Here is a 22,506-nt window from a genome sequence, read left to right on the forward strand (position 1 = left end):
TAAAGTTATTGATTTTCAGATTATCTAATGACATTGAAATATTGGTTTTGATGGTTTAAAGTATGAAATTCAAGGTTTTTATGATTTTTAATCATGATAGGTTGAGTATGAATTATTGAATTGGTTGTTTTGAGATACTAGGAACGTAGATTGACCTTGGTGAAGCTTTTAAATGAATTAATATTGCTGAAAATTTAAAGTACGATGTTTGCAAAAGTTTTCAACGAATTTCAATCACTGGTTCAATAATTATGATGCTAGGAAAGCAAATGTTCAAGTTTTGATATTGGGGAAAGTTCTAAATCTATTTAGGATGCATTTAGAATGCTTTATTATGGTTGTCAATGATTAGAAATTGATTGAGATTACTTGTTGGATTGTTTAGGCGGAGAATTCTCTTTAGGCGACTTTTGAAAGTGTTAAGGTGGCCTATCAGTTTGTTTACACAAGGTACGTACATACCTGTGTGCTTGGAATGTGTGCTAATTGTTGAAACCATGTTGCATTGTTGATGAACTTGGTTTTGTTGATATCGTTGATGAATTTAGTCAGGTTGAATATTGCATGTTTAATACTGTTGGTTGGACATATTGAACCTATATTGCATTTTGAGGATTATAGCATGTTAGTATGGATGGTTGATACAAACATGTTTGATTGGGAACACTAGATTACTTTGTATATAATTCAGATCAGTGGATTGTTGTTCCCTTTTAGCTTTTTCACTACTTTATGAGGGCCGAGGACCTCATTTAGTAAGTTGAAACCTTATACCCATATACAGGGTTGATCAGTATTAAAAGAAGGATTGGAGTTAATTGGAATGAGTCTTGTTTGATGCCTTTGTGATCACTTACTTAATTCTAAGATAAAAACAGTTGTAAATAAATGTGGATTGTATGCCTTATGTGATTGTTGAGTCATAACAGGGTGTCAATTTGTAAATCATGTAAAGTGAAACTGAGTAGCAATAGCTTTAGACTGTGCACGTCTAAAGTGACGGACAAACATGAGTTGGGGTTCATGGTGGTAGCCCATGGCCTTTAATTCGGACCGGATTGATCACCGTGTCCTATTTTTATTCAAACGTTCCTCGATATCGCAGGTCATTGAGGTTACGGAGTCGCGCCCGTACCTCGTCTTCCTTAGTGAAGCATCTAGCTAGAAAACTCGGTCCATTGTCTATTTAAATTAAAATAATATTATTGTTATAAAAGTCCAGTCCAGTCTAGCCTAGCCTAGTTAAGTATGGTCGTTAAATTATCCTATTTTGTCTGCCCTTGTTTATGTTCATTAGTATCATGTTAGGGTTGTTCGTTAATAGTATCATATTAGGATTATTATTGTTTTAGTATGTAGTACTCAGCTTTGCTGATTACGTGCTTTGTTTGTGTGTGTTGATCATGGCTATGCCTTATTGATCCTGTGATGACCCATTTTTGGTGAGAAGTCTCTAAGGATCAATAAGCGTTGCCCATCTACAGGTTTGAAGATGATGCATCATTGGGATCGGGATTAGAGAGCTTGTAGTTATATTTTCTTTATTAAGTGATTTGGTTTGTTAACTTAAATTTGAAATTTGTCGTACTATTCGTATTTCCTTATTTCAGTTAATTGGTTTTGGACCTAATATGTAATAAGATTATTTATGAACCTAAAAGTTAGTTTTATGTTTTCCGCTGCAAAATTCTGAATAAGCCGTTACGTTTTCACACGGGCGATAATACTTTGATAATTCCCTACAGTTATATTTAAAAAGGGTTATTTTAGAAAATGGGAATTGTCGGGGTGTTACAAATAACAATTTGTAGTTTGGACATAGTGCTTATCTTTCAGTCACTTCTTGTAGGTTATGAACGTAAGCCAACTCCATTCCCATACCAATTTAAGCTACATGCCAAATGAAAATTGGCTAGGTATGATCTTACTTAGCTCATCAAATGTGTGTCACTCTCTCGATAAAAACCTAAGGACTTATTCTAAATGGATGTAGGTCAGTGATGCTCAAAAAATTCTCAAAGGATTGGGTGGCTCTGGCATGAAAAAATTATCATAGGTGCAAGTTTGATCAAGAGTTCAGCTTTAATTTGATTTCATTATGCAGATGATTATGAATTATGGCTACCATGTAGTACAATGGTGCTTCTTCTTCAATTAGTCTAGCTGCCACATATTGTCTTTTGGTATCCTTGATGTATTTTGAGTTTTACTACTATTCTTGTTGGATTACTTTGGCCCCCTTTCCTTTCTACTAACTATTTCCAAAGTCTCTGTTTGTAAATGTTTGACAATATTTGTATAGCCTAGGTAGGACTTGAACCTACATCTTTGTGTGTTTATTGTCACACAATGCTCTACCATATTGAGCTAATAGGCTATAAAAAAGTAGGTGATTTTTGACTTACTGTAATATGTTGAGCCAAAAATATCAAAGAGACACCATAATCCATAAAAAAATCCACTAGCTTTACATAGTTTACAGTAAAGAAATGCATAGCAAGCTGAGCTTTTACTTACTCTCAGTGTCCCAATCATGAAGCATATAAAGCAAACCCATTTAAAGAGTTGAACATTAGTGCAATAGCAATCAAACGACTCACGAAATAATGAAAATCCAAGCTTAAATACACTACCAGCAAAACCACGATTCAAGTTAATCAATTTAATCTCTCTTAATTCATCAATACCAAACGAAAATTAACTAAAATAAAAATTGGGCAACACAAATCAACCCACTAATCACAAGAAATGCCCAAATAATCCATTAGTTGATCACACACCAAACCAACAACAACCATCAGACTCAATCAATTGATAACTGAAGTACATGAATTCACTTTCAATTACACGAAAATAAAATATAAATAAACAAAAATCAAAATCCCATAAATTATACGAAGTACCTGTTATAGAATCAAATAATTTTCGAATCTGACGGTAGATCTCGGGAATACGGGAATCGGCATAAATGGATGGGGATTAGTGACGGCCGGCGATTACTGGTGGTCGGGAATCGACATTTTACATTTCTTCATCAAGAGCGTCAATTTATTTTTTTTCCTGAGAGGAGAGAGAATACAAGGTGGAAGTTTGGTGGGAAGTACGGAAAATTTTATATTTTTTTATATTTTGCCTTTTTTTAAATATTGAAGGTCATTAAGCCGTTGATTTGCTTCAAGGGTTGAGATTTACTCAACTCTACATGGTAGAGTTTCTCCTAAATCCAGAGGATTTGGACGCAAAAATGTCATTCTTATTTATACGTAGGATTTTGTTTTTAAACTTTTTTTTTGGTTTTAGGGAAAAAATCGACTCCTATACCCCAAGTAACTCAATTTTCTCTTGGAGACAGCCTCCACCTGCGTTATATTGCTCATCCCCTCTCTATTCCGACGCTTCCGGCGGCCGAAGACGGTGGCAGCATTTATTCATTGTTCATCCCGCGCATAGCCGTCTGACTACTTCACTCGCACCTCTACACACGAAAGGAGCTCCTATATCGCATAGCCGAAGTTCAAAAACGTCGCAAAAGCTGCGTTACAGGCACGCAAATACCCAGGAGTGCGCGCGTCTTGCTGCTTCACGCTAACCGGCCTTGACCATCAATGGCGGAACCTAAAATCAAATACGATCGTCAACTTCGGTACTATTTCTTCTGAATTTCGTTGAATTAACTGATAACTTAGTCTTAATTAACTCATGCTTAATTGATTTGGGCTTAGTGGTTCGAGATTAACGCTGCGTGTTGTTAGTGTTGAATTATTTTATTTTCGTAGAATTTTGTGTTTGGTTTTATGACAATCACAGGTTTAGTTTTTGGTGTTATAAATTGTTGAATTTCTTACATTTTTTGGGTTTACTTTTTGAAGCTTCGATAGGTGTGTTGGAAGGCTGAAAATTTCGATGCTTGATTGTGTTTGTTTTGTTGAATAATCTGTAATTAAGCTCAATTACCCTTAAATTCTCTGGATTATTTAAAATTTTTGTAATTTTATTTGCTAGCATAAGAGACTTCTAGTAGAAACGTTAAGAGGTTGGTTAATTCACGTTTAAGGTAAACTGTTTCACCTCTATTTTTTTTTAAATTTTTTTTTGACTCGTGCTATAGGTGATTTTCACATTTGAAATATAGCTTTAGATTAACTTTTCTTACTTAATTAAGTTCGACAACATGAGTAATCGTTTTGCTAGTGCATGTTTACATTAAATATGCTGAAAATTAAACACGGTATGTGGTACTCTGAGATTTTGCCAAGAATTAATAGGAATCGCTGGCTGCAGGATTTGGGGTGAGCAAGGACAAGCAGCATTGGAAAAAGCAAGTGTTTGCTTGCTGAATTGTGGACCTACTGGGTCTGAGACTTTGAAGAATTTGGTTCTTGGTGGGATTGGCAGTATCACTGTTGTTGATGGGTCAAAGGTTGAAGTGGGTGATCTTGGAAATAACTTCATGGGTATTATTCTTCTTTCCTTTTGAACTGTTTATTCTGCTTCTCTCCCTGCCGTATGCCACCTGCTTTTGGGTAGCTGCTGTTTTAATTAACTGCGTCCTTGAATGCAACTATGTGATAAATCTGATAGCGTTTCCATGCTTTCATCGTTGAAGGTTAATACAATAGTTGGATTTGTTGAGTCAAACAATACCTAATTTATTCGATGTTACTCTACTATGCAAGCTTTCTCCTAAAGGCTGAGTTTCTTTATATCTTTTGAACCTCCATTTCTTTTATGTTATTAACACATACCCCAAACTATGAATTTATCTTAGATTTTGTATAACCTTTGATCTATAGCTTTCCCCTTGTCATGCTTGATGTTTCCTTTGCCCAGGTTTTAATTGAACAATTCTCCAAATACTAGTACTTGGGCAAGCTAGCTTTCAGAAGGCACCATATCAATTGTTTAGGGCTCCTTCTAGTTGTTCTTTGTTGTAATGCACTATACCTCTACATTTTGTTACTATTTATTTCTCGGGTTCTGGGTTGTATGACTAATTTGTTTATATGAATGTAAAATCTGTTGCGTCAACTTTTCCTTGGCTTGTGGTGGTTAATCAGTTCATGGGCCTCATGGCTATTGCTTCTCTTTATATAAGTGACTGCTGGCTTACCCATCTTCCAAGTATCTGTTCCTCCTTTTCTCTTTTACCTTATTTACTGTGCCTTACTAAATGTGGGTGGGGGTTGTCTAGTGGATGAAACAAGTCTTGGTGAGTCAAAGGCGAAATGTGTCTGCGCATTCTTGCAAGAGCTTAATGATGCTGTGAAGGCAACTTTTATTGAAGAATTCCCAGAGAAACTAATTGAGTCAAATCCATCATTCTTTTCACAATTTACCTTAGTGATAGCTACTCAGGTACGCATTCTCATCAAGCTCTGATTGTGCTTTCTTCTCTTCAATTCATCAACTTTTGAAAAATGCTTTAAGGTGTCTCTTGAGATGTCAACTAATGTATTTGGCAATGCTTTTATAACATTCTTGTTATGGATTTCCATTTTATGTTTTCTGCATATTTTTTCGTAAGCGCATGTTTTGTGGCTGTCTTTATATAAAAGGTGTATTAAAGGTTTTATTTGGTGATATGATATCTACACTCGATTTGTTCAGCCAAATCACCAAAAGAGCAAAACCTAGTGAAAAAGGCATCCATGGAAGGGGAAAACAAAATATAAGAAACAAGGGGCAAAAAGAACAAGTACGCCTAAGTGCATAGAAAATGAATAGGAGGAGAAAGAGGGTAAAAAACATTTAACATTCAATATATCTATAAATTGAATAATTGATTAAATGAATGAAGGTAAGCATGATAGGATGGGATAATCTCATCCATATCATGTGATAGACTTATTGATACTGTATTGTGTTCGAGACCATACCATTTCTTGAATACCATGAACGACTTTGTATCTTTTGTTCTAATGCCGTTTTTCTTCATTTCTCTATCGTGATACCAAGGAAAAATCATGAAAATGCCCCTTTGTCAAGGTGGCACTTTTTATACTTTGATCATTGGAGAAGAAGACTGTGGCTTTGTCGAAGGGTTATTACTTGTTTAATTGTGTATGCAACAAACTAACAATAGAATAATAATGAAAATTATTATTATGGGTATATTGATCTTAGGCTAATGATAAAAGTCCTGAATGTTTTTACCCAAAATCGCATATTCAACTTGGTCTTGGGGCCTATTTATGCATAATGTGATTTTCAAATGAATGGACTTATTCATGCATAATGTGATTTGTGACGACCGATGCATTTATTTTGGGACGGCCGAATAAGGCTAAAGGATGATCTTATGTAGGAACATAATGTGCTATAACCGGTGAATGAAAAAGCGCGCCTAAGGCGATGTAGCGCTAGGCGATAAAGGGGTGCGCTTTTTTAGTTCTAGGCAAAGTGCATTCAAAGAAGCGCACTGACATTTTCTCCCTTTTCCCTTTTCCCATTCCTTGTATTGGGTTTGGCTGAAATTTTCCATTCTTTTTCATAGACTCTTTCGGATTTGAATTTCCCTTCTTTGGATTTTGAACGTCTCCACAGCAGCATCACCACCACCTCTACAGTGAGGCTATTATGTTTCTGTTCTAAGCTTTGTTGGCTCATATAGACTTCGTATCTGTCAGATATATCCCAGCTGGTACACGTCATATCAGCAGACAGTTAAAACCACGACCGGGAACCTTGTTCCTCCCCACCAAAGTGAACTCTATTTTTTCCATGCTCCTATGCCCCGTAACTTCCCAAATCCCCTTCTCCGCACTTCACTCGTCCAAAATCATTTGTGTAGTTTGAGTGTTGTGTGCAAATTACAATGCAACTATATATGAGAAACACGAATCATAAGTAGTTTGGATTACCAAGGAGTCGGGAATATTCATTCATTCAATCCAAGCCTGGGCTTTATCCATATGCTAAGAAGTAAATAACCAATTGTTGGCCTTGTGGCCCAAAGTGGGGGTGTCAATGTGGTGTATGTTGGTATTAACAAGTACATCTGGAGATGTTTGCTCCTATGAAGTTTGTAATTCTCATATGCTTTCTCTGCAGAGCTATATGCATGTACTCATGTAGTCTCACTTGTTGGTTGAATTGGTTAATCTTGTGATCTGCCTATGTTAATTATTGATCTCTGCGGATGTGTTTTGTCGACTTTGACGTTTAAACATATTACTGAAGAAGTTACACTATGATGCAGTTGGTGGAAGACAAGATGTTAAAACTGGATAGAATCTGCAGGGAGGCAAATGTGATGATAGTATTTGCCCGATCTTATGGCCTAACTGGCCTTGTCCGTGTTAGTGTAAAGGTAAGGCTTAAATCTTTTGATTTCTGTGCTGTTAATGGCTTTACCTGCAGTATACAAAACGCTATAATGAATGGTAGTTGGTATTATTGTCTGTGGAATTCTAATTCTAGATCGAGTGGCCAACATCTCAGATACGTTTTGATTAGAACTATGTGTTAATTCCGATTGCATTAGATGCTGAATGTGCTTATTCTGATTGCATATTAAATGTGTTGGTTTTAAATTGTGATCGAACTTTCGTTTTTGGATAATAAAAACACGTTCATCCAAGGGACTGAAGACTCTATGAGATGAATGGAGGATAAAAGATGCTCCTAGCTATAAAGAAAGATCATTTTGAATCTACAACAAAGCTTGGAAGCTCTTCTGTATTTCACTTGGACAACCAATTTGAGATCTATTGAACATCAGCATCCTGTAAAAAAGGCTCCACTTCACGTGCATGTTGGAAATAAAGCAGCAAAAAAAAAAAAAGAAACAAAAAGAAGGAAAAGCCAAAAGAATAAGCTTGGGGGTGTTAAAGAGTGATGTGTGACAGACCTGACAGTTCTGTCAAGTTTCAAAGCAACTTCTTATCCTTCTCGACTCTTATGTATCTATCTTAATGCTCTGAACTTTTGAAACTCCTCATTCTCTAAGGATGCCAGCATACTTCTGAAACTAGTGGGAACTATCATACTGGAAATTGGGTTTCTAAATATTCGTGTCTTTATAGATATCACTTGGATCTAACCTTACAAATTTTTTCTCGTCTTCGCACCAGGAGCACACTGTGATTGAATCAAAGCCTGACCATTTCTTGGATGATCATCGTTTGAATAATCCATGGCCAGAGCTCAAGAGGTGGTTTTTTCTGTTGAGTTGGATACGTCTCCTTCATAAGCTCTACTTTATTGCCTGTGCATGCATAATGCAACCATGACAGTGATTTTGCAATGCATATTGGTTTCCAAAATTTACATAATAGCTTGAGGGCTTGATATTTTAGCTTAAGTCCTCAGTTCCTGCTTTTGTACATGGGCCACTCCTCCTTGGTGGCACCTGCTGAAAAAAAAAGTAAAAACTGGCATTTGATTTTATTCATGGTCTTTCTTGGGTTGAGTTATGTATAATTACGGCGATCATCTAATATGCAGCATGCTTATCTTTTGGTGTATTTAGGTTTGTAGAATCTATTGATGTGAATGTGCCAGATCCGGTTGCACACAAGCACATACCCTATGTTGTGATTCTTGTAAAGATGGCTGAGGAATGGGCCCAAAGTCATGGAGGTACCCTTCCATCAACTAGAGAGGAGAAAAATGAGTTAAAGGTTTGTTTATTGTCAACCTAGATTTTTATTATGGGTATTGCATTTTGTTGAAGTTCTAATTTTACTGCTTTTTTTTTTTTTTAAATTTAATTGTTAGATAAAGATATCCTATTAACAGAGTTATTCACGTCTATTACACATCTTAGGATCTTCTTACATCGAGGATGATTGGTCTTGATGAAGATAACTACAAAGAAGCTGTTGATGCTTACTATAAGCTTTTTTCTTCTCGAGGAATCAGTAAGTGATTACACCTCTGCTACATCTACTCTTCTTCCTTGCAACATGATCAATAGGATATGCTTTTCCTTTGAAATTGAGAAGACCGTTTGTCATTATGCTGTGCGACATAATTCAATGGATGAGAACAAATCTACATTTGCGTGTTTTGGTAGGTGAATTTTTGCAAAAGAAGGCTAGCTAGTGTTAATGTCGACCTAGTTTCTTGAAGATTTTCGCTACTCTAGCTTGGAATCAGGTTCTATATTGGTCTCTAAAATTCGTGGGTGTTCCTCGTGGAGGGAGTCATTATGCTACCTTTTAGAACCTTCTGAGTTGTATGTCTCTTGCTACAAAGCGGTTTTTGGGTAGGTGGAAGAGGGTACTTAACAGTTGTATTAGCTTCTCTTTTGAAAGTTTCCATCATGTGGCTGGTAGCTTGAGAAGTTGATGAGAGATGTCCTTTGTTTTTTTTTGTTTGGTATGAGGAAAGAGAAAATTTGTGTTGAGGGAGGTGGTTTTGGTTTCTATTTCATGGTATTTATGAATGTCTCTTAGTTAAGAACACCTTGTTAGAAGAGGTGAATATGGCCTTTAAATTGATGGATGAGCTTGTGAAGGTGTGTCTACAGATGTTATTTATCATGCTTGCCTTTGGTAATCTTTAATTGCATTCTCCACATGGTTTCCTTCCATTTTTCACTACAAATTGGAAGTCGGACTTGACTTTAGTTATGGAGAGTAGGAATTAGGATGTCTGAAAGGATAAAACTTTGAATATGTTTTCTATCTTTTTCCGTCCTTTGAAAGTTACATGGGTTTACCGCTTTAATTTCTTAGAGGTGGGGTATGGGGACTGCTCTTGGGATATATGCTTTTGCCACGAACTTTATGACAGGGAGCTTGATGAACTTGCTATTAGAATTTGGATATTTTCCTCTTCTCTCCTGATGATAAGAGGTGGTGGGTTGCTGATCTACATAAGGCAAGCACATAATTCTTTTTTGTTTCATGTTTATCTAATATGTGGGACCTCTGAGTATTGTAATTCCAAGAAGGTGATGAGTTATGGGTCCTCTCAACGGAGTACTGCTTTCGAGCATTTACGAGATAGGTGTTTTGTTTGGGAGTGGACAAGGAGATGAACTTACCTTGGTACAATGGTTTCTAAACTATTTGGTGTCTCTAGTTGACAGAAGTAACAAAATACTTTAGACAGGTCCTAGTCTGAGTGCTGTCTTTTTCATGGAAAGTTTGGTTAAGGCTTTTAGGCTTTTAGGACTTTCATGGAACTTGTAGAAAAAACCATGCTAGGATTCTTTGGAGATTTGCTGTTTCAGTTAGAACAACAAATGTTTGTGGGATCATGCACTTCCTCTCACTCAGTATTATTTCTGGAAGTATTCTGTGGATTTTTCATGATGGTTTAAGTGATTGGAAGGCTTTGTACAGTAGTGATCATCGTACTTTTTGAGGACGCCTTATAAGTGATGCAATATCTTTATATATTTCTTTTAATTGTTCTACTTAGAATATGATTGCAACAAAATTTTGTATTTCCAAAAATCTGGTCAAAAAAACGTTTATTTGGTTAATGGTATTGCCAAAAATGCTATACCATGTCCTAGTCCTATTTTCTTGTATCTAGATTAAAAAATGATGCAAGAAAGGGGGAGTGACATAGGTGGTTTAAAGTTAATGATATAATTTTACATGGACCATCTATCTCGTATTGATTTGATATACAAATACATCCAACTTTTGGACAGAATCTGGTCTCACGTCAGTAAATCTCTTGTTTAAAATCTGTTAAGTTTTGATGCTGTTAAATTTTCTAATGAGCATGAATGTCTTCTTTCAACTTATAGGTTCAGATCTGATGCAAATACTGAATGACAATTGTGCTGAAATAGATTCCAATTCATCTGATTTTTGGGTGATGGTGGCGGCCTTAAAGGTTTGTAATTTGTTTGAATTATTTCTAAGATAGATATTTCCAAGCTTTTGACTTTGAACTAGGATATAATTTTATGCTTCAACTTTTATTTAGAGTGTATTTAAGTGTCTGCTGTATACTTGTTTACAAAAACCATTCCAAGATAAGATAACATAACAAAATGAGCAGTTTTATTTTTTTATTTTTATGTTGAGATTCTTGGTCTTGCATCCTAACAGATTCTGGCTAATACCTTCTATTTCCAATTTAGGCTCTGTTCTCTTTGACTTATTTTGTCTGAACTTGTATTATCTGAACTTAACTGAACTTATTTGAACTTATTCATCTGAAATAAACTTATTTGTTTGTGAAAATGTCTGAAAAAAACTTATTTTTTTTTCTGAACTTATATTATTTGAATTTACCTGAACTTAACCGAACTTATCTGAACTTATCTCAACTTATTTTGTCCGAAATAAGTGAAAATTAGTCGAACAAAACACAGCCTTTGCTGTCCATTTAGTAGCTGCAAAGAATGGAATGTAGTCTTTGGGGGACTAACACAACTATCAAACTTTTGTGACACAATCAAACCAAGGATTCATCTTAAACAAGTTTTTTTATTTAAGGGAAGAATGATCATGACATCACCTAGTAAATAAAAAATTGACGTATGTGGTGGGTGTAAGTTGATTTTTTCGAATTACCCCATGATTAATGAACATGCAAGAAATTTAAAGTAATAGGTGAATAGTAATGCCTATTTGTTGCTGGCAGTTCGTTGCCCTTCAAAATGACGGGCATCTTTGCGTTGTTTGATGAATTATAATGCTTGTTGGAGTTTTTTTTTTTTTTTTTTTTTGTTAAGTGAGAATAATATTGAATCAATCAAAAGTCAATATTACATCCTAAGGATAATTGAGATGACAGAACCCTTACAGGAAGGCTCCACTCTAGCTCAACATTCTAATCAAGCTAAAGACGATAGCCTTTAAGCAACAAGACTCAAAACCAGAAAATAGGTTAGAACGCCTGTAATCATTGTACAACTTTCTGTCTAACTGTATTTCCTACACAACTTATGATTCTAAAAATTACGTCATGCTTAATATTTAGCAACACCTTATGAATAGAGGACACTCTAGAAATTCATACATATTATTTCTTACCTGCCATATTTTGTAATCTTTATCCAGTTGCTACATCAACATCAATGATAACTCTCTCCTGAACCTAGAGTCATTATTACTCATGTGATCCCACTGTACGAGAGCGGGAAACGTTGGGGATATTTAAATGTTTTGGTAAACCTTTTTTTTATTAACTTTTATAAAGAAAGGCTTTTGACTACATGTCAAATTGATTAATCATAAACATGAAGCCGTGAAAGCACTGCAAATTGGGTATTGAGTAAATTGAGAAGTCTTGCTAAATCTTATCATACATGAATTGTTTTCGTGATGCTAATGTCCTCTAGTGGTGCCTTCTTTTCTTTCTTTGTTTTTTTCCAGTCATTTAGTTCCCCTTTGTCAGAATAAGGGGTTGTTTGGTTCACTTAGTTTTCGGGTTGGATAAACCCACCACCGAGTTCAACGCTACCTCCGGTGTTACTTCCTCGACATCTCCGGGTGCTTCCTCCGGCCACCTCTCTTCTTCCCACTCACCGTTCTCGTCTTCCTCTATCAAAATCACACTCAGTTCTTTCCGGCGTTATGAATGCCAGTCTCCCACTTTCCATCACACTTAAAACGCAGTCCCTTTGCTTTCTTCTCTTGTAACACCATTTTATCAATCTTCAGAATCGTAGGTCTAATGAAGGATGAAGGTTGGTTGTAGTTAACTTGGGTGCCTTTGGAACTTGTTGGCCCAACCTTATCTTAGAATTAGACCCAGTTGCATAACAGCATACCACCTAACAACGGTTGACCCGCGCCCATAAATGGAAAATGATATGGGTCGGGTTAAACCGGCTCCAAACATTCCCCCTCTTCTTACTCTGTTAACCCAACCCGATTCCGCTCTTCGACCTGCGCTGCCACTTCCATTGTTTGCTCTAAAGTGAGCGGGTTTAAAAGTGGTACCTCTGCCTTTACCTCTTCATTCAAACCATTGATGAACTATCCCATAAGAATGCTCTCTGGCACAACATCCATCAAACGGGCGGCCATCTCGATAAAAACTCGACTTAGTTTTAAAAAGCGCGCTTAAAGCGTTGGAAGCTCGGAAGCTCACAAGTCACAGGCTTACAGCAGAAAGCTAGTCGAAGCCTAGCGACATACAGGAAGCACGCGCTTAGCGCTTTTGCGCTTCCTGTAGTCTGGGCACGGGCACAACAGACCCTTCTTTTTTATAAAAAATAAAGCCACGTGGCTCTAATCTTTTTTTTTAAGTATCACGTGATCTATTTATTTTAAAAAGCGAATATTTGGGGGGTTTTTGAAAACCCTGGTGTAATTTTCTCCCGTAGCCGGATTTCTCTAGCCTTCTTGCCAGATTTCTCCAGTCGGGTTCTGAATTTTTCTTTCATCTTTTCGATTCCTCTTTTTTTTTTTTCATCTTTTCTTTCCATATTTTCTCATCTTTTCTGAACTTTTGAAATTTTATTATTTCTTTTCGGGTGCGCTTGGCCTACGAATAGCGTGCGCTTTTGCTTTGCGCTTAAGTTCCCGGGCCCTTTTGTGTTTCGCGTCTTTTAAAACTAAGATACTCGAGGATGGTGGTGATTTGGGAAGAGCGAACTGCTGCTCGTGCAAAGAACAAACGTTTTTGAACGAAATTGATGTAAAATCCTAAATCCAGCCATAAGGTCACCGGAGTCCGACCGTTCTCCCATAGATACCACTTCAAGGCGTCTCCCTCCATGGCCACGACGACAGCGTCCACCTTCTCATCCTCACTAAGGGGGCACATAGTGAAGTACCCACCCACCCATCTGGGTCAGTGCCTTCTAACAAGGGCGTCTCGATCTTTCTATACATCCAGTTTCCTTGTCCTTTTCCCCTTTCAAACACCCGTCCTCCTTCTTCAAAACCTCCTCCGTTGGGCAAGGTCTCTATTTCGTCTTCCACTTGCACAAACTTTGGTGGTGGTGGTTTGGTGGTGATTTCCGTATTACAGTCACCAACTCTCTCATCTCAACTTGGAACTTCTCTTGATCCTTCTTCATCACCATCATCTGGGTTGGGTTGTGTAGTCTTCCTGGAAGCGGTCTATCCTTCCTTCTAGCCTGATGGTTGCGGTTTCCACGATGGCTCTTTTCTTTTCTGCCTCCTTGTCACCCTTGTCCTATGGAAAGCCACTAAGCTTTCCGTCACTATTTGTTGGACGGTGCTTTCCATCCCTTGCAGTCTCCCTTCTATGCCTGTCACTCGTTGTCTGACTTCGGCAAGAGAACCCTCCATCGTGTCCATTCTCTGCGAGTTTGATCTCACCATGGCTGTCTCTCCTGTCTTCTTGGATACGCGTGCCTGGTACCAAGTGCAAGGATTCCCTAACTCCTTACCGAAAAAACTAAGAACACAACAAATAGGGAAGGATTGTTTGATATGATTGATAGGGCTTGAAGCTTACAATACAAAATAGCCAAGAGACGTCCGAGGTCTCAACTCTCCCACTTAACCAAATACTCTCAAGATGATTTCTCTTTCCCCTGCCTCCCTTTTTAATTACAAACAGCTAGTATCGGTACAAAACCAGTAACAAAAGTACTAAGACAAAATGATAGGTGTAGAAGAGACAAAAGCTTTAATGAACTCAAAGGTCTGCATCCACTAAGTGGTTCCTTTTCTCTCTTCTGTTCTGATGGCTGCTTTTTCTGCTTCCTCATTGGTTTTTGGTGCTGACTGCCTTTTTCCTCTCCTTGCATATGTCTGGGAAACAGGGCGGGTTAGGTGGATGTATAGCAGAAAGTTTCCAGTGTTCTAAGTTTCTCACTGGCTAGTGTTCTAAGATGTTGAAGATTTGAATTATGCTGAGGGAGAAAGAGTAAACAGTTTAACATGCATGTGACAGAGTGAACTCATTTTTATGATTCTATCTTCATAAACAGTCCTGCCATTTTTTGTTCTACATAAATACTAATATCAGAGGGTAGCAAAACTCTAGGAATTTTTTTTTTCGGTACTTGATTTTATGTGTTTTGTGTCTATTTCCGATGGAGCCAAAGATTCATTTGTTCTTTTGGATGTGGGATGTAATGGATTAAATCAAAATGGCTCTTAATACCTCTTCACTTCCTTTTCATGAAGTAGAAGATGGTCGTCCCGTTGTTGTCCCGTTGTCGCTTTTGGGACAATTGGAAACAACCTCTCTGCAATTGCAGGGGTAAGGTTGCGTACGTCCGACCCCCTCTTACCGCGCTTCTTGCGGGAGCCTCTTTGAGGCAATGGGGTAATGACAATGATAATGGTAATGACTTGATTTTATGTGTTTATGTTGCAATATTGTCGGGGTTTCTTCAGACTGCTGTACATCTTATGCATTCTTCCTAAATTTGTTTGTCTTTGAATGGTGCAGGAATTTGTTGCTCTGGAAGGTGGTGGTGAAGTTCCGCTTGAAGGATCAATTCCTGATATGACATCTTCAACAGAGTAAGTAACGGATGTATTGAGGCAAGATCTTCCGTCAATATATTTTTTTGACAAATTTGTGTCGCTTAATTTTATTATCAGGCAATACGTGAATCTCCAAAAGGTATACCAGGCTAAGGCTGAAGCTGACTTTCTTGCTATGGAGAAGCATGTGCAAAATTCCCTGAAGAAAATTGGTAGAGATCCAAATAGCATTTCCAAGATGACAATTAAAGTTTTCTGCAAGAATACAAGAAAACTCAAAGTATGTATGCTGTTTACCATAGTTTTAACGAATATGCAATATTGCAATGTGACTGACTTTACTTTGTTGAATAGGGAAGTAAGAAACTTTTGACCAAAAAGAATGATTAATGTATGTCGTGCATGTGGCTATTAGTGTCTGTACCATCACGAATGTGACCGACTTTACTTTGTTGAATAGAGATATAAGAAACTTTTGACCAAAAAGAATGGTTAATGTATGCCGTGCATGTGGCTATTACTGCAAGTACTATCACAATGTGAATGTTTATGTGCGTTTTGCATACCCTTTCAACTCCTAAGGATAAAAAAATTTCTTCCTAATTGTCTCTTCATACACTCTCCTTAAAACCTCAGAGTTTGTTAACTTTTTTTGAAAACATGTTTTAAATTATTTTCATTTGTTACTGAGCAACTTTAAGCTCCATATTAAAAAGTTATGCATCAAGCTGAAGTTCTGCAGCTATGTCATGAAGGTAGATGGGTGGTGTGAGAGAAATAGATGTTTTAGAGATTAAAGAAAAAACAAAGGAGCTAGAGGTGGATATATACATTCATTGGAATGGGTTCTAATTTTTCACATGCACTTCCCATTTTTACCTTCGACCTCCCAATTCTCAACTTTGTCGGTGCTCCAATATTTCCAACCACTGTTTGAGCTCTAATTTCAAGAAGGAATGTCTACCCGAACCCATCCTGGGATCTAATCAAGATAATCACGTGCGAAAGGAAATTGTTCAAATATTGTTCACCTTTACGTGAACCTAATATTAAATTATATCTATGTTAGTAGAAGGAAGAAGGGCACGATACAACGGTGGATGTGGATAGATTTCATGGTATTTTAAAATTTAGAGGTGATAGTATGGTCTCAAAAAATTTGAGGTTTCGTGGAAGCGGCACATCACGGTTGTTACATAGTGCTTCTCAGTCATCATGGCGTAAAATGAAAACTTGGGATGTTTCCATTTTGTCATCATAACTCGAGTTTTAGAGCATAGATTTTTAGTTATTTAAATACATATTGGAGCATAATAGGCTTTGAACAAGGGTCTAGCCTAGAATGAATATGAAGATTTCTTACATGTGATGAATTACTATGCTTGTTTGTCTAAAGAACGGATTATTAGGGTGAGCCTAACATTCAATAACAGATGTAACACAACAACTTTGGAAAATAAAATTCGTTGCAGAATAGCCTTTCTGTGAAGGAACAACCTTGATTTGATTCCACGGTAAGGCTTAACTTAAATGCTTAAAGGGAAGGAGGTTGTCATGGACTCATGTTGTCGAGAAAGAATAGGGAAGGAGGTTGTCATGGACTCATGGTGTCGAGAAAGAATAGGGAAGGAGGTTGTCATGGACTCATGGTGTCGAGAAAGAATAGGGAAGGAGGTTGTCATGGACGTAGAGGACGCATGAGGTTAGGACTTGGGAGAGAGATGAGGCCGAGGTCTAGGACTTTTGGTTATTGTAGAGATGGTATCAGTGGATCATGTCTCTCTCTGTGCTATTTCTTCTCTCTTTCATTACCCTCCCACCCGTTTCCACTAATTTTTGAATCGTCTATTGTCAGTAGTAAATTCTGGGATTGGTGGGTTGGGTGGGGGTTACTTTTCTCAAATCAATCTCTAACCTTGCAAGAAATAGTAATGTATTGAACTCTCTCTTTGTATATCTGGAGCTATGTATTTTTTTCAACCTTAACAATGATTATTTTGTAAATTTTCCTTTCCCGTTTTTTCCTAAAATACTTGTCAAGTTTATCTTCGTAACTTGCAAGAACATTAAGTGGGAAATAGTACAAAGTATTGGGAGACATCGCAATAATTGATACTCCCTCCGTATTTATTTAAGGGATACACTTGTCTTTTCCGGCCGTATTTATTTAAGAGATACACTTGCCATTTTTAGTAACTTATCAACCCCATCATCTAATTAAATAATACATCAAATTTACTCTATGACCCACCATCCTATTAAACAAATAATTTCTTATACCCACCTCACCTCCCACCCCCCAAAATGACATGGTCCCCACTTATTTACTTATTAAAATATCTACCCAACTCCACTTACTTTATTATTTTATTTTATTCAATTCTTTTTTTTAATACCCGTGCCCGACCAAGTGTATCCCTTAAATAAATACGGAGGGGGTATTTTTCTGAAAACTTGAACATGACAAATGGGAAAATAATATGAATGTAATACACTTCCGGAAACAAACTGTCACATAGAAAAAATATGCAAACATCTTGTAAGATACTCCCCCCGTCCCCAAATGAAGTTCCCATTTCTCTTGGGCACAAGTATTAAGGGGAGAAAATCTAGTGAGTTTGTTGATTAAAGTGAATAAACAAAGAAGTCAATGGGTAAAGTTTAATTCTTTCTACAGTGCGGTTAGAAAAATTGAAGTGATTAGGAAGAAAGTGATCAGGAAAAATGTTTTGACTCTTCTTACTTTTTTTTTTTTTTTTTTTAATTTTTTTTTAATATTTTATTTATTTTTTCATGCTATTTTGAAATGTATGTATTTTAATTATTTATGTATTTTAAACTTTACTTATTTTTATTATCGCTTATAATATTTTTTTTGTAATATATTATAAATTTTCCTCTTATATTACTTTAATTAATTCCACTTTCTCCCTCTTCCTTGTTGATCCCTTTAACTTCACGCTCCTTTTATGTTTGATCGGTGACAATGACGATCTCCTACGACGATTCATGTTAGCCGACCCAAAACATTTTGGGACTATGGCTCTGTTGTTGTTGTGTTGTTGTGTTGTTGTTGTTGTTGTTGTTGTTGTAGGAAGAAAGTGGGGGTTACACCGATTGAGGACAGAATGAGGGAGAATCGACTAAGGTGGTTTGACCATGTAAGACGGAGGACAAATGATGTGTCTGTTAGAACGATTGAAGAGTGGGAACCAGATGGAACTGTGAGGGGTAGGAGAAGACTAAAAAAAACATGAAAGAGGGTGATTGAGAGTGATATGAGTTATTGAGTATTGTGGAAATATAGTGTTAGAAAGGGCGGAGTGGAGGGAGATAATACATGCCGGTGACTCCACATGACTTATTTTCCATCTTTTTATCTTTTTCTATTTTCTTTGCCAACTTTTCTCGTTTTCCTATTCTATTATTATTATTTTTCTCAAAACATTTTCTTTCCTCTTCTTTAAAGTGGCCTATCTGGTTTTCGTGTTCCCTCTTTTTCTTGCCTTGTGTTTACTCTCTTTTTAACATAACCTTTTATTTCTCTTATGTCACATTCCGCATATGGTTCTTTATGAAGGTTCATGTCAGCTGTCCCCAATCATTTTGGGACTAAGGCTTGTCAACGGATTGGGGCTTGAGTTTATAGTGTAAATGTATGATGTCTGGCCAAAATTTGATGGAGACTGGCTTGTGGAAAATAACTGTTTGTAGGTTTATTGAGAACCAACTATTTTATAGTTTTAACAAAAACATGGTTTGCAGAAAACATTAAAATATGTGTACACATATTAATACCGAATTTTATAACTACTACTAATATACCTTTGATGCGTGAATCCACTACCGGTACGATCAATCCACTCAGATACGAAACCTCAATTATAGTTCCTTTATTAGTATCCGTACAGTATGACCGAGCTGCAATGGAGTGATAGCTTAGATCAACAAGCATGAAGAGTCTTCTCTCTTTCACATTTAAAATGTCTTTTGAATGGAATGAATATTACGTTCATCCTTAGTGCCCTTTTAATAGGAAGTGAATAATATCTTAGGTGTATTTTTCCATAACCCTGGCATTGATTTAGGAAAACACAGACTACGTTTTCTTAGATGTTGTGTAGGTGGGTTAGAGTCTTGGTGTTGTTGGGTATTCTGGGTGTTTTCTTCAAAGTTGCCTCACAATGTCTAAACTATATTCGTGGGTATGGTATTCGCTAGGAGAGGATCCTTAAAGAATTTCTTTAATAGGATCAGATAGAGTGTTTGGCTTGAGAGAAACAAAGACATTTTGCAGAATTGATCTTTTGTATGGGCTATGGTTAAGGGTAGAGGTTAGTCTTTACGTCGCTGTGTTCCTTTTTCGTAGATCTTTTCATGGGATTTGCCGGATTTCTCAGTATCACCTTTAGCTTGCTGAACAAGCTATTTTGTACTGAAAAAGTTCACATATAAATACTCTCTGTTTTAACTGAAATTAACACCAAATCTAATATGCTTATTGTCATTGACCTATATTACCTTCAAAGACTTCAACTTATAACTCAAAGTTCTTAACTATTTAGCTTCTTCCAATGACACAATTTTCCCTTTTTCGCTCCCATTTCATCTTTTCCCTCAATTGTCCTTTTACTCTTTTTATCCCTCTCATGTGCTTCGTCAATGGTTAAATAATAATGTTTTGGTGGGATGGACACTAATGTTTGATGTTACCCATCATGATACTTTTTTATATAAGAAATATTTGCACGTGAAGAACAAAAACAGCAAAGAGTACGTTGCTAAACAGAGAGAAAGACATTACCTTTGGGTTATTAATTCCTTTTAATTACCCTGTCATGCTAAACACAGAGAAAGACATTACCGTTGCTAAAGAGTATGTTTCTTCTCCTTTAAAACTGAATAGGAATCTGTAATGCTTACTGAAAAAAGACTCGTGAAAAGGACAAAGGTAAGAGAACGGAAATAAGAAAAGGTTGTTGTTGGTCTGAAAATCAACACCATGATATCTGTTGGTTCCTATATTATTGAGCTGTTAGTGTCTGACATTATTGGTCATTGATCCTTATAACATTCCTTTTTCTGTTCCTAATATTTTTGTGTCATAATGTAACTATTTTTTTCTAGGTATGCAGATACCGTATGATTCAGGAGGAGTTCAATTCTCCTAGCCTTTCTGTGTTGCAGAATTATTTAACAGATGAGAAATACAGGTAGGTGACATTTTTATTGTCATACATCAGTATTGTTATACTTGCTTTTTGGGTGTAATATACACTTACATTAATATGGAAAAAGACAGGAATCTCTCCCCCTGTTAGTTTTGATCGGGTTTTCTTCTGGGCAAATAGCTTTATGTGAAGGAAATTGCCTTGGATGTTGGGCTTTACAATTTTATGTGTTCATTGCCATGTAGTGTTCTGCAGGAGCAATTTAACCAAATTGTGTTTGTCATTGATCCTTAAATTTGCTTGACGCCGGTATTCTTTTGCCCCACTACAGTATGGCTGCTGGGTTTTATATCTTGTTGCGAGCTGTAGACCGGTTTGCTGCTAACTATAACAGTTTTCCTGGCCAGTTTGATGGGTAGCTCCTCATTCTCTTTGGAATAAATTGCAATGTGGTTGTCATTTAGGATTGGATCTCAATGTTTAAACTTCATCTTGGCAGAGAGATAGATGAAGATATATCTCGACTAAAGACTCTAGCTGTTAGCTTACTGACCGACCTTGGCTGCAATGGGTCAATCTTGTCCGAAGATCTCATAAAAGAAATCTGCCGGTTTGGGGCTGCGGAGCTACATGCCGTCTCTGCCTTGATAGGCGGGATTGCTTCACAGGAAGTGATAAAGGTATGCTACATTTGTCTAGATTTTATTATTGTATTCTGTTTTCTTTTCAAGATCCATAGTGCCAAGAGTTTAGAACATATAAGGGCACAGTGGCGCCCGGGTGCACCTAATAAATTTCACCAAGAGTTGGATTAAACACTTGCAAAATACTTAGTGTGATAATGATTAGTGGCTTCCTTGGAAAGTTACAAGCCAAGCCTATCATGTGTTTCTTCAGTGTGGTATCTCAGATCTGTTGTTAATGTATGCGCGATTCTCATATACATATAAAAAGAACCCATACATTTAAGAAATTCTAGCACACCAGTTTTTGGTTGTTCTTATACTGAATTTTTGTAATCATTAGCTGTTGACATCAGTCTGATTAGCTGTTGGGGGCATATCTTTAAATCTTGTCTCATTTATTTCTTTTCTGTCCATGCAGCTTATCACAAAACAATTTACTCCCATGATCGGAACATTCATTTTTAATGGCATTGATCAAAAGTCTAAGCTAATGTTATTGTAGTAAATGTTTAAGCCAGAATTGCAGTCAGGTTGGTGCGTTTTGGCTACCATTCTGTTAGAGTTCATGGCTTGAATTATTTGTTCTATAGAGAAGCTTATTGTCCTGACAAAGTATTCTTAGATGGGAGATGCCTAAACTTATAGATAGATCGGTCTTTTGTAGCATTGATGGTTCTCATTATTGTAGATGCCTAAACCTTCATTGTTGCTCGTAGTTTCTATACTTTACTTTTTATATCAAATCTCATAGAAAGTTGAGAGATTAAATTTGACTAGAAAGTTGCTATTTTATTTTCTGGTAAATGTCGACACATCAAACTTTTATGCTTTCCCTGAAGAAAAAAAAGTTGATGCTCCACCTTATGAATATTGCACCAGGAAAAATCCTTACATACTACCTTGATTTCTTCAATTGTCCATCTGTTTTCAAAAAGCTATGTTTGGGTAGGAAAATTACAAAGTCACACACACAAAAGCACAAGAATCATTCAATCCCGCATCACTACAATGTATTTCATCCTTATGTGCTAACTTTAGGGATGTCTTAAGGAACCAAAAGAGAAAATCGTTATGCATAATGATGCGACTAATGCAAGGGTTAGCACCTATTAGGCTAAGATGATGCAAGAGATTAAGAAAAACAAAGTAAGAAAAGAAAGCAATTAATAAACCTATATGCAAAGAAAATTATCAAAGAAAGAAAATAAGAAACTAAGTATAAACACGCCCCCCCCCCCCCCCCCAAGATAAACTAAGCACATCCTCCCAATATGGTTTAGCCGGGTGGTAGAGAGAAAGCACCTCACTATGGGGAGCGGG

The 22,506-nt window shown here is 36.7% G+C and overlaps 1 protein-coding gene and 1 long non-coding RNA gene across 2 annotated transcripts; both read left to right on the forward strand.

Annotated features, from left to right (window-relative positions):
- Positions 1 to 317: 317 nt before the first annotated feature.
- Positions 318 to 1,677, forward strand: LOC130466938 (uncharacterized). The gene is made up of 2 exons (XR_008927101.1): positions 318 to 450; positions 1,451 to 1,677. It is a non-coding gene; the product is annotated as an uncharacterized lncRNA (long non-coding RNA).
- Positions 1,678 to 3,254: 1,577 nt separating this feature from the next.
- LOC110778981 (NEDD8-activating enzyme E1 regulatory subunit AXR1) lies at positions 3,255 to 21,959 on the forward strand. Its single transcript, XM_021983511.2, has 14 exons — positions 3,255 to 3,643; positions 4,282 to 4,454; positions 5,192 to 5,355; positions 7,199 to 7,309; positions 8,073 to 8,152; positions 8,471 to 8,621; positions 8,768 to 8,861; positions 10,709 to 10,797; positions 15,292 to 15,365; positions 15,447 to 15,609; positions 20,457 to 20,542; positions 20,832 to 20,915; positions 21,000 to 21,180; positions 21,605 to 21,959. Exons 1-14 carry the CDS (start codon positions 3,606 to 3,608, stop codon positions 21,686 to 21,688), a joined length of 1,572 nt encoding a protein of 523 aa, XP_021839203.1. The 5' UTR covers positions 3,255 to 3,605; the 3' UTR covers positions 21,689 to 21,959.
- The last annotated feature ends 547 nt before the right edge of the window (positions 21,960 to 22,506 follow it).

This window comes from Spinacia oleracea, chromosome 2, assembly GCF_020520425.1.
Source record: "Spinacia oleracea cultivar Varoflay chromosome 2, BTI_SOV_V1, whole genome shotgun sequence".
In the NCBI taxonomy this organism is placed as follows: Eukaryota; Viridiplantae; Streptophyta; class Magnoliopsida; order Caryophyllales; family Amaranthaceae; genus Spinacia; species Spinacia oleracea.